This window comes from Kogia breviceps, chromosome 7, assembly GCF_026419965.1.
Source record: "Kogia breviceps isolate mKogBre1 chromosome 7, mKogBre1 haplotype 1, whole genome shotgun sequence".
Classification (NCBI taxonomy): Eukaryota; Metazoa; Chordata; class Mammalia; order Artiodactyla; family Physeteridae; genus Kogia; species Kogia breviceps.
The window spans coordinates 18306933-18319845 of NC_081316.1; the positions used below are offsets into that span (position 1 = coordinate 18306933).

General features: G+C 54.2%; 1 protein-coding gene across 2 annotated transcripts; it reads right to left on the reverse strand.

Annotated features, from left to right (window-relative positions):
* Positions 1-514: 514 nt before the first annotated feature.
* Positions 515-12900, reverse strand: MRPL21 (mitochondrial ribosomal protein L21). Of its 2 annotated transcripts, XM_067037789.1 has the most exons (9): positions 12777-12900; positions 9411-9481; positions 6869-6954; positions 5565-5728; positions 3793-3845; positions 3317-3420; positions 2908-3032; positions 1480-1732; positions 515-630 (listed from the first exon to the last, which is right to left on the reverse strand). In XM_067037789.1, coding segments are annotated over exons 2-9 (852 nt in total). In that variant the 5' UTR covers positions 9413-9481; positions 12777-12900; the 3' UTR covers positions 515-565. The 2 variants fall into 2 exon arrangements, with proteins under 2 accessions (XP_066893890.1, XP_066893891.1); XM_067037790.1 differs by lacking the exons at positions 1480-1732; positions 2908-3032.
* Positions 12901-12913: the final 13 nt, after the last annotated feature.

Here is a 12913-nt window from a genome sequence, read left to right on the forward strand (position 1 = left end):
CGCGCCCTGGCCTTGGACACAGTGCCCCCGCCCCCCTCCGGCACTGTGGCCCTCCTTCCCTGCTGGACCCAGTGGAGCAAAAGGACAAGGGCAGGGACTCTGCACCCAGATGCCTGGTTTGCATCTCAGCTCACTAGAAACAGGTAATTGGATTACCCAAGGGATGGGAATTTGCTCATGTTTTTGTACATCTTAACCAGGAGTGGAATCCAGATCGTGTCTCTCCTGGCGTCAGCTCCTGGGCCCCAGCTGTGTCTCCCACGTCACGCCCCTGTGGTGCCCGGTGGAGGGCAGCCGGTAATATCAGTCTGTCTCTTACACAAGCACCCAGGCTCCAGCCCTGGGAGGGCCACGCTTCCACTTCTTCCCAAATTCCTGGTTCCCCAGCTAAGGGAGGCTGGCTGTTCCTTACTAGGAATAAGCTCCCAGGCAGGGTGCTCAGCCTCAAGCAACCCACGACAGGACTGAGCTTTGTACAGCAGAGCTACCTACACCAGAACACAGAAACCCGGTCTCCTCGGAAAATGGATATATTTTTATATTTCTAGAAACATTAGCTGGACGATCAGCACAGACATGGAGCAATCTTGATGGTGTTTATCCGGAGGACGGTCTGAGGACTCACGATAACTGCAAGACAGAGCAGGGCCCGGGCATGAACACAGATACGATGCTGTCGACCAGCTACCGCGAGACGCAGCCGCCGCCCGCTCTTTCCTCGAGGGTCTGCCGTGCACCAGCACTGCCCCGCAGCTGGGTGGAACTGGCCGCCCAGTGATGTCCTACAGGCAGGGGTTTTTGGTCATTGCTGACCACCTGCCTCACCACTCGCTCTGTGAGCCCTGTCAGACCCCACAGGGGCTGCAACGCCCCGGGGCCTGGAGGCCAGGGGCGCCCTTGCTGCGGCCCCCAGCCTGGCCTCCGCCACGTGCCCAGAGACCCCTGCCCTGCATGGGCGGGGGCACCCTTTCTGGCTACGCTGAGGCTACTGGAGGTGGTGGAGGGTACAGGAGAGGCTCCCTACTAACCCAACTCTAGTAAAGCTGAAGCTACCATCTCTGGTGCGTTTCGCCGTTTGTAACCGAGGATTGTGAGAGACATACATCGTCCCTCGCTATCTGCAGGGGATGGGTTCCAGGACCCCCGAGGACTCCGGCATCCAAGGATGCTCAAGACCCTTAATAAGATGGTCTAGTGTCTGCATGTAACCTACACACACCCTCCCGTATACTCTAAACCATCTCTAGGTCACATGTGAGGCCTAAAACACTGTAAACACCATAAGAACAGGTGTAAATACAACGTATAATATACATCTTATGTAAGTACCTGGTGAAGCAAATTCAAGTTTTGCTTTTTGGAACTCTCTGGAATTTTTTTATCCTGCAAATTTTCTTTTCTTTTTTTTTTTTGGCCCTGCGGCACGCGGGCTCCTAGCTGTGGCATGTGGGATCTCAGTTCCCTGGCCAGGGATCAAACCTGAGCCTCCTGCACTGGAACCGCCGAGTCCTGCACTGGACGGCCAGGGAAGTCCCTCCTGCCAATTTTCAATCTGTGGCTGGTTGATGCTGTGAGTGTGGCAGACGGGGATACAGGGGCCAACTGTACGCCTCCTGAGACAAGATGCTGTAGCCTGTGGGCCCCACCCCAAGGGGCGGTGACCTCCAGGGGAGGTCCTTGCAGGGACAGTTCTGTTCCCGCTTGTGGGTTTACCGGGCAATGGCAGGGGGCTCTGGATGGGAACAAAAGGTCGCGTGGGGTCAGGGAGACGGGGGAGACACAGCCCAGGCCGCGGAAAGCGGGCAGCAACGGCTGGGTGAGGGCCGAGGGGGATCCCTCCGTGAACCCTCGTCCCGGCCCTGCTCCGTGAGGCTGGGCAGGGAGAGCGGGGTCTCCTGCCCTCACTCAGGGCACAGGCTCCCCTCCTGTCCCTACGCGGAGCCACCAACTCCCACAAGTCACCACAAGGCCGCTGGATGCAGCGGCCTCTGCACTCCCGCTCGCCCGGCCCTGCGTGCGCCCCGGGGGAGGCCCCTGCTGTGAAGTCCCCCCCTCAGGTGCCAGCCCTTCCCGCCGCTGCTTCCTCCCTTCGTGGCTGAGGTTCTGTCCACCCCACGCGCTGCACCTGCCAGAACCCGCGGCAAGTCCACACAGGGGTGCTGCTTCTTCACCTCTCCGACCTCTGACCTCACCCCTTCCCGCCTCCATCCCCTCCCCCCTGCCAGCAGACCCACCTTGGTGACTCCCGTTGTTACCGGCCCTTTAAACCAGGGGCACCACGTGCCGCCCGGACACCCCTGCGGCCAGGGGACGGGACGGAGGGGCCTCCCGTCCCTGGTCTCTCAGCCCCTGTGCTCGAGCCCACCCTGCCCGCTCCATCCCACCAGCATCCGGATGCCCTGGCCCTACAGGGGCCACCCCGCCTGCCGCCTCCCCGGGGAAGCCTCTCCAGACCTTCTCTCCCAGGACTGTCTTCCTTCGGGCTCCGGACGGGCCTCCCTCCTCCCCCAAAGCCTCTTTCACTCCTTCAAACAAACCAGCCCCACCTCCGCCTCCTGGCCCATCCTCGACCTCACACCCTTCCCGCCACCACCTCTTCTCTTTAACCACCTTCTGAGGATGCTGTCCCCACCTGCTTTTGTTTCACGGAACAAACATGAACGAATGCCCAAAGCATTACGGTAAGATGAAGTCTGACGAGCCGCCCACAGGAACCGGAACACGGGACACACGATCTCCCTGCATTTGTGACTCCTTCCTTCCCCGCCCCCTGCCCCTCCGGAGGCAGCCACACCCGTGATTCTGCGCATGTCGTTCTTCCTTTAAACACGTGCCACCATCATGCGTGTGCATAATGCGTGCGGGTGTGAGCGTGTGCCCCGCAGCACGAGGCTGAGCTCTGCCCACCTCCGGGCTTCGTGACTTGGCCTCGCTCTCCCATAGTCTAAGATCGTCCCTGCCGTGTGGAGGTGGGCCATCCACTGCACCGGACAACATCCCACCGAGGGAATCTCTGTTTGCTCGTCCATTCCCTGTGGTGGACACATGACCTGCTTCTGGGTTTTTTGCCAGGAACCCAGCTGCCCCTGACGGCTCCCGGGGCCGTGCCCCCCACAAGCCCCGGAGTGGTTAACGACTGCTACCCACCCCTCCCCGGCAGAGCCAGGAGGCGGGCAGAGCTCTCACTGGTCTCTGGTCCGCAACGCCCCCAAGAGCGCCCGGCAGAGGGCAGGGGCCTGTCCAACCTGGCCCAGCGCAGGACGCAGGGCAACACCCAGAGGACGGGAATGCAGCAGCCACGCTTTCTCCAACTTACTTCTTTTCCTTTTGTAGTTTTTCCTTTTCTTGAATCTCATATTGATTTTTGGCCACGATTCTGTCTTTTCAATGACTGTAGCTTCTACTTGAACAAGATCCTTTCTGGAAGAGAGGAAAACGAACAGTAATGTAGCTTCCTGGTTATTTTTCAGTTTTACTAGTGCTTTACATGAGAACATCTAAATAAAGTTTAACTTCCTTTTCTGCCGGTTCTCAACGTCATACGCCCTCCCTGCAGACACTGTGAAAACTACCGAAAAGCACAACAAAGAACAGTGTCGTCCCACAGCAAATCTTAATAGGGCCAAACTGCAATGAATGAGTAACAGGTCAACGATTTGTTCTGGATGCTCTGTACGTGGGACACTACACACCCACGGCGAGAAGTGTAAGCGGGTTGAGCTTGGTGGTTGCAGCGGGTGTGACGGGAGCCCCTCTGCCCAGCCTCCCCGCCGGCATCTGAGAGCGCGTTACCCGAGGAGGGGTCTGCCGAGCAGCGTGAAGTCGTCGGCCCCAACCAGCAGGACCTGGAATCAAACAGGCGTGTTACCAGCAAATAACACAAAGCCCCCAGAACAGGCAGTGACCCGAGCACACTGGAAAGGAAGCAAGGTGGCGGTTCCCCGAAAGCAAAACGTGGGCTTCCTCTGCTATCTAACTAGCGACTCCCTCAACCTGGGACAGAGTGGGCACCAGCTGGCAGCGTGCGTGGCTGTGTGTGCAGGGGCGCCGGGCTGCCTGAGGACACGCCTGCACTGTCAGACCCGGACACGTGGAACTCGGTCATCCAGGTGAGCGGGTAACCTCCTATGCCAACAGTGGCTTTTAAAAAATAACACCTTTTAATTGACGTATAATACATACGGGGAAAAAAATGCACAAACCAGACCGTGGTGTCTTTTGTGCAGTTCACAGTCCTGCTGATACGGCAGAGATTGAGGTTCAAGGTATTCTTTTAATGACTGCAGAACCCCGCACTGCCAGGCAGCCTCTCTCACCGGGCAGAGACTGTGGCGCGAAGCGCGGCCCCAGACAAAGACAGCTCTGCAAGTGCGGTGGGGTTCTCATTAGACATTGGGACACTGTCTGAAATTCTCCTGACAAGAAAAAAACTCGATTGCATTAAGCTCAAATGTCTAAAGACAAAGCCTATTTTATAATAACATCAATGGGCTATGTATGTTAGGTGATGACAGATAATGAAATCTTGCTTGACTCACTCTCAGCCCGACACGTTCTCTATTGTTGGGTTTCCTACGTTATGAAAAACCACCTGCATTAGGTGGAGCTTCCTATGTTTTCGTTAATGTGAAATGTTTCAAAATAATGTCTTTTGAGAAATCCTCACAAACACACTCCAGAAGTCTCTTATTTTAGATGCAAAAGGCAAATGTACTCTTGTTTATGAGCTCATGACAGAACCACGGGGGTCACCAAGGAGAAGGGGCTGTGCTGGCTGCTGGCGTCCACACAGCGCCCTGGTTCAGCTCTGAGCCGTGGTCCTGCTCGGATCACGGGCTGTGGGAAGACCGTCTGAGAAAGGAGAGTTTAATGCTCCCCTGGGTGTAAATATGCAAAGAATCTATAATCACAAAGGAAGGAGGAGTTTTAAATTATGAAGAAAACCGTATGTTGTTCCACATCGTACCAACAGTTAACCACGTCCTAAAAAAATGATCCAGTACAGAAATCTCCTATTTTACCTACAGTTTTATGAACAGAAATAGGACAGGTAAAGACCAAATAGGCCCCCGAACACAGCGAACAGAACCGTAAGCAGAGGGCAGAAGCACTTGGCTAAACGTGCAGGACACACCACGCAGCAGCAGCTCAGGAGGGTCGGAAACGACCGGTGCCCTGCGAGACGCCTCTAAGCCAGTGCCGTCCAACACAGCGGCAGCTGTCACGCCTAACGTCAGGGGAGTGCTCGAGTCGAAACGGAACATCTTCTCTTCATAAATCTGGGCCTGAGAACTCTTTACATCCTTAACTGGGATTTTCACTGTCCCTGTGATCAGATATTTTCCTCTAAGAATACACTAAGGAGACGTGAGACAAACCCTTCTCTGTCTGACGTGAGACAGACACACGCTTCTCCTTAGAGAAACGTGCTGATCGTCTCCCTGTAAGGAGGGGCCCTACCGAGTTGGGCCGCCCTCGGGGAGCAGCTCTGCCCACACCCCCCTGACCCCACCGTGCCCACCTGACCAGCCTGCCGTGTCCCCAGAGCTGACCCACAGCCTCACCTTCTCCAACCGGATCCTCTCTCCACACGCAACGTCTAACTTGTTTTCAATTAAAATCAGGTCTTCAGAGGTCACCTTCCACTGGTGGCTGGCAAAGTGCACCACGGCGAAGAGCCTGCCGTACCGGCCCCGGGCGATCAGCTCGTTCACCTTCTCCACGACCTCTGTGGGGAGAAGTGCGGTCAGGGCGACAGCTACACCCTCACCCGGGTGCCCTCTGCTCCGCCGCGGCTGCGCCCTCGAGCATCCCTGGAGCGGTGGCAGGGCGTGTGCCAGCAGCTCCTCCTCGCTCTCCCCGCCGCAGGCCCAGGGAGAGCCGCTGCTCCCAGGAGCTGGCACTTGGGCACTCGGGGCGCACGGGACTCTATAGACGATCCTGCCCCGGCGGCACAGAAGCGCCCATCCCCCTGCCATCCTCCCGGCTGAGTGCTCGGCGCGCCTGGCTTGGTTTCTCTGACCCTGCGGTGGAGAAACCCTCACCTGGTTTGATTTCCAGTCGTTATTAACAACGAGCCAGCGGCCTGGCAAAGTGAGAGGAGAGGCCTTCTTGCAAACAAGGGAAACCTAGAATTATACCTCGTGGCGCTGGATGCTACCTGCTCGCGTCCACCCACACCCAGTGTCCAGTCCCATGGTCACCACCTCGCCGTAGGCCCGGCCCTCCTCTCCTGTCCCGACCCTCCCGGCCTTGCCTGGGGCTGGGTGCAGGGTACGGTGTCTGCCCTGGAAACTGAGTCAAGCCCTCGGCTGCACCTGGCCAAGAGGGCGGAACCTTGCCTGCAGTTTTAGTTTTCGGACACAGCATCCGAAATAGCATTTAAAAACTGGAAGATTCCACGCATTACTATGGACTTCCAGCTTTTGGAAACTGAGGATCTCGCACTCCCTCCCGGTGCTGGGCGTGGGGGCCACACTGCCCGCCTGGCGACACGCATTCTGTCTGACATGCCTCCCGACACGCTGATGGCCCCTCGAACACCTGGGCTGCGGCTGGCTTCCGCCAATGACCTGGCACGTTGTTCTTCCTCCCTGAACTCCCGTTTCTACCAACAGCGGGGAGACAGAGCTGGGCCCTGGCCCTTCCGCCACCCGCACTACATGCCTGCAACTCGGCTGATGCCTTGGTGCCCTAGGTGGACTGGCTCAACAAACAAGGGTTTTGAACCCTGGTGTTGAGTGAACCTGAGCTTTCATGCTGCGCCGTGTCTTGGGCACCTGGACACGTGAAGTCCTTGTTCCGTGGCCAGGAGGTCCCCTCTGTGGTGGAAGCAGGGGCGCCACCCCATAGCTTCTGCCTCTCTTACCTGTGTGGTGTCTGGCCTCCTCGACGGGGTCTGGCACAACAACTTCTGGCCAAGGTGGTGAACTCAGTGACGTTTTAGGAACGTACCTGTAAAAATATTTTACAGACGTGGGTCACACACACGTGAAAAGACGGTTCAAAATGTGTGAGAGATGCCTGCACTCAGCATGCCAGGAAGGGCAAGGATCCAACAGGTCTCTCACGCTTGTGTGGCTGGCAGGACAGCTGCCCCCGCAGTTGTAGGCGAGCACACCCTGCCCGCCCCAAAATGTCTCTTAGGCGTGCAGATGACTTCAAGCCGAAAACAATCAAGGCCCAAAAGACGCAGGAGGAAACTTTGGCAGGAGGCAGGCCGGCCTGGGTCTGCGCGCAGCTTCCTGAAAGACTTGAGATGGAGGGCCTGTCCTGGGACACAGCGTCACCAGAGATGGCTGCGAGGGACACGGGGGCCCAGAGGTCCGAGGCCGCTCCTGCCCCACCGTCTCAGCAAACACTTATTCAGCAAGCATCTGCTTTTCCATCTCCACGTGGATCGCCTTCGTCCCCTTTGAAGTCTCAAACCCCTACCCTCAACATCGTCTTTTGTCTTTAGCTGAACGTGTGCTACTTAAGGTGAGGGCTTCGGCCGTTTGGGCGAGTGGCTCATTTCTCCTGGGTCTCTCCTGCGTGTACAGGTTATTAAACTTTGGTTTGGTTTTTCTCCTGTTAACTTGTCTCATGTCAATTTAACTCTTAGACCAGCCAGAAGACCCCAGAAAACTGGGGACCTTGCCTCTTCCAGCGCAGGGCCCAGGCCCCCCGTCAGTCACAGAAGGCGCTGAACACACCTGTGAAGTGAGCGAACGCCCTCCCTGCCGGAGTCAACTGGCCCCCAAACGAAGCTGTGCACCCCCGTCGCGCATCGTGTCTGGGCATCAGAAGTCCCGGGCAGCCTGGCAGCAGGCAGCCGAGGACCGAGGGACAAACCTGGTAAGGGCGTGGGGGCAGCTGTGGCCACTCGTGGCGGTCACAGGAGAAGTCAGCCGAGGTCACGGAAGCGCCCCTTAGGGTTTCTGCCTCCACCCTCACCCAGGGTGCCCGCTGCTCCTTTAGGGAAACACCAGGCCCTGCGTCCCCCCTGCTGAGAAGCTCCGCTGCAGGAGTGCAGGCGGCTGCACTGAGAGCTTACTACGTGCCAGGCGCTCTTCTAAGCTCTTTTGTTTTCTAATTTTTGTATTGAAGTATAGTTGATTTACAATGCTGTGCTAGTTTCTGCAGTACAGCATAGTGATACAGTTGTGCGTATACATTCTTTTTTATATTCTTTTCTGTCATGGTTTATCTCAGGAGACTGAATATAGTTCCCTATGCTCTACAGTAGGACCCTGTCGTTTATCCATTCTATGTATAATACTTTGTATCTGCTAATCCTAAATTCCCAATCCATCCCTCCCTCATGGCAACCACAAGTCCTTCTAAGCTTTTTTTTTTTTTTGCGGCACGCGGGCCCCTCACTGTTGTGGCCTCTCCCGTTGTGGAGCACAGGCTCCGGAGGCCCGGACGCGGAGGCCCAGCCGCTCCGCGGTGTGTGGGATCTTCCCGGACCGGGGCACGAACCTATGTCCCCTGCATCGGCAGGCGGACTCTCAACCACTGTGCCACCAGGGAAGCCCCTAGGCTCTTTTTAAAAAAAAAAAATTATTTATTTTAATTTTGGCTGCATTGGGTCTTCGTTGCTGCGTGCGGGCTTTCTCTAGTTGTGGCGAGCGGGGGCTACTCTTCGTTGCGGTGTGCGGGCTCCTCATCGCTGTGGCTTCTCTTGTTGCGGAGCACGGGCTCTAGGCACGCGGGCTTCAGTAGTTGTGGCGCCTGGGCTCTAGAGCGCAGGCTCAGCAGTTGTGGCGCACGGGCTTAGTTGCTCCGCGGCATGTGGGATCTTCCCGGACCAGGGATTGAACCCGTGTCCCCTGCGTTGGCAGGCGGATTCTTAACGACTGCGCCAGCAGGGAAGCTCCCTTCTAAGCTCTTTAAATGCAGAAATTCACTCGACTCTCTTGAAAACCCACTGAGATGGAGACTAACATTGCTTCCATTTTGCCAAAGAGGAACGAAGCTCAGAGTGCGTGACCCTGCTCAGGGACCCGGGCTGACAGGGCGGGGCAGGGACGGGACCCTGTGTATTTCTACCTGAGTATGATTTTTGTCAAATTTACCTTCTGTAGTTTATATTAATTTTATGTTTTTTCTTTAACATTGAACGTGCTCTTTCAAATTACGTAAGGTCCTCCTAGAGATTCTGACACAACCATCCCGTGATTCGACCTTCCCAGTTGGAAATAAATCCCCAATTAGGAGTTAAAAGCTTTTGCCTAGAAAGGCACAGCTGTGCAAGGCCCAGAACACCTTTGTCTTTGGGTGCCTGAGGTTCCGTCTGTATTTCTATATGTCAAGGGTCTGAGAAAAATACTGTCAAAAAAGTTAAAAGAAAACTAAATATTCTTGAAAACCCAAAGGTTTGAAGTTTTGACTTTAGAAAGGAAAGGAAGAGAGTCACCAAAACCCACATTTTGATATTACCCTTGTGGAAATGAAGCGCTCTGCGAACTGAAGCTTCGAGAAGCAGACCACAGGGAAGCTGAGGGAATAAGAGAGACATGCGGAGTTACTAACACGAAACGCAAACCGCCCTTTACGACGCTCAGTGTGCAAGTGCCGCTATTGTGACTGGCACCCGATTTAAACCACCACTTCACGACATGCCTACAGAAAAATCGAGGCCAACAAAACTAAAAGGACATCACTTACGGTTACTGGTTATTACCATAAGCGTCAGGATGTGTTTACCACACCATCGGAAAGGGCCTAAAACCAAATCGCCTACGGGCTAACCCATTCCTTGGCCACAAGTGCCCGCTAAGTGTAGGCCCTGTTTGGTACCCAAGTGTGGGAGCAGCCTCCAGGACGCCCCGACGAGCCGCCTCCTGGTGTCCTCACCCCCGTGTTGTCCCCTGACAGGGCGCTGGTTTCTGTGACCAACAGCATGTAGCAGAAGTGACAGGACAGCACTTCTGAGAGAAAAAGGTATAAAAGGGCAGCTGCTGTCCCGGGCGTCCTCTCTCATCTCTGCTGCAGGGCTGCTGTGCTGGGAGAAGTCCCTGGAGGGGCCTCCTGCCAGCAGCCCAGGGAGGGAGCTGGAAAGCAGATTCTGCAGCCCCAGCTGACAGCCTGACTGAATCTAATGAGAGACTGGGGGCCAGAAGCACCCGCTAAGCTGCTGCTGGATCCTGACCGCCAGCGATGGTGTGACATAATACCATAATACATGTTGGGTACCTTAAGCTGCTGGATTTGGGGGTAATTTGGGACACAGCAGCACATAACTAATACACCGACAAAGGTACTCATAGCCTACTGAGAAGGACCCAGAAATAAAATGGCTGGTGCTTAACTGCAAAAAGCAGAGGACAGGTTTCTCAATAACTACTGCTGGTTTTATTTTTTCAATTGAGCTATAATTTAAATTCACCCTTTTAAAGCTCACTCATTAGCGGTTGTTCCCAATTCTTGGTCTCCTGGGCTGGTTTCTCTTCCCCTCTGCCATCTTGGTGTGCTTGTGGTTTAGACATTGGATCTTACCTCTTCTTTACCTATGGCTGTCCCTCTGGTGATTGTATGAATTTAAATGTCACCTATACACTGGTGACTCTCAAGTTTACACCTGCAGCCTGTCAGACACGACAAACACCTGTGTCTTTGTCATCATCACCTGCATGTCTAACAGGCGTCTCAGAACCTAACAAAGGCTCCTGATCTGCCCCTCACGCCTGCTTCTCCCGCACCCCTCCCCACCTCATGTAATGGCAACTCCATCTTTCTAGTTGTTCAGGCCCCAAATCTCAGTCATTTATGACCCTTCTCTCTCACACCCCTCAGCCAACCTATCAGCAAACCCCCTTGCCTCTCTCTGAGAGATCCAGGCTCTGACCACTTCAATCAGCCAAGCCTGGATTATTACTAACACCCTCCTCTCGCCCTAGCCTCCCTTCTCTGCACAGCAGCTAGAGGAATCCTGTTAAAACTGAGGTCAGATCATGTCACTACTTTGCGAAACTCTACAAGAGCACCCCATTTCACTCAGAGAAAAAGCCGAAGTCCTTACAGTGGCCTACAGGGCAGTGGGCAGTGCGATTCCATCTGTCTCTCTGAGCCCATGCCTCACGAGCTTCCCCTTGTTCACTGCACACTTCTGGCTATTCCTGGAAGATGCCAAGTACAAGGGCCTACGCCTCGACTGCTCTTGCCCGGGACGCTCCCCCACCCCACGTGGCCCCCAGGCTAATTCCCTATTTCCTTTGGGTCTCCACTCAAATACCGTCTCAGTAGAGAGAGAGGCCTTTCCCACCCATCCTATTTAAAATTGAACCCTTTCTTCCCAACTCGTGCTTTATTTTTCTCCATGAGTCTTAACAGCTTTGAACATGCTATGTAATTTGCTTTTTCTTAAAAAATTGCCTGTCTCTCTGTACAACCCTTCCCCCTGCATCAGAATGCTAGCTCCATGAAAGGAGGGATTATTGTTTTATGTTTATAACTGATGTATTCGCTACCCGGACCAGTGTTTGACTTGCAATAGGTGCTCGATAAATGGTGAATATACGAATAAATGAATGAAATCTACTCTGCTAAGCCATCAAATGAAGCCCCTGTGGAATACTCCATGATTGGGAACTTGTGATTGGCTTCTCTTGAGAGCCATCCCACCGCTGAAAGCTCACAAAGCTTCTGCACCTGATCTGCTTCCCCTGTCTATGGTCTTAGCTTAGCAGTGACCCCACTGGAAACAAATGGTCCCCCAGGATCATCCTTTAGATCCTTAAGGGCCGTGCCAGAGTCCATCCTGTTTCCTTCACTCACTCTTCAAGGTCCTGCCTGTTTACCATTTTGGTCACCCTCTCTTTACTCAGTTCACTTCATCTGTGCTTCTCTCTGAAAACAGTGGGTCTGGAATTGAACATAGCATTCTAGAGGTGGTTTTATGTTGGTGGAATGCAGTAAGTCCCACTGCTTTTGTAAAAACTTCCCTGTCTGCTTAAACCCACGTTTTATAACGGAAAGTGACAAGTATACAAAAGTAAAGAGAATAGCCAGTCCTCCTGTATCTCTCCCCAGACTCAACAGTTATCAACTCTTGGCCAAGCTTGATTCATTCACAGTGCCTCTGGCCCAACTCTGTGATTAAGGCAACTGTCAGTATATTTCTATGAAAGATAAAGATTCTTTACAAAAACACAACCACAACATCATTATCACACCTAAAGAAGGAAACAATTATTTATTATCATCAAATAGACATTCAGGCCCAATTCTAAAACATACATAAACATTCCCTCACACAGATACACACTCCAACCGTTTCAGACAGAGGTTTATAGTATTTCTGACAAACATTATCTTTTTGAGCCTCATGACAACCCAGCGCCTAAAACACAGCTGTCGCTTTTGCTGGATTGGTTACCATTAGGCAAGAACACTCATCCCCATTTTCCAGATGAGGACAATGAGGCTCAGAGAGTGGCGTGCTGCCTGCGGGTGATGGTTAAAGCACAGGCCTTGGAGCCGGACCGAGTTGTCTAATTCAGTCCTCTCCCACTTCCCTGCTGTGTGACCATAAGCAAGTTACCTAACCACTCTGAGCCTCAGTTTGTTCCCCCGGTTAAATACAGCCTATATGGAAGTTGGGGAGCTTTCATCAGTATTTAAGCTACTAACTAAAGGAACCAGGATCTGAACCCAGGTTTCCCCAACTCTAAAGTCCGCGTTGTAATCACCGCATCAAAAAAAACGATTAACATCGGTCGGACACAGACACACATGTGGCGGGACGGCGGGCCGCCCCACTTCCTCCCTTCACCCCGCGGCCAAGGTCTCACCCTCTCTGGGCCCCGACGCTTTCAAGACACTGCGGCTGCATGCAGACACCAGCCGCCCGAAGGTGACCGGCAGTGCGAAGGCCGCCACAGCCGCCGCCATCTTCCCGCAGCCTAGACCGACACCGGAAGCGGAAGAG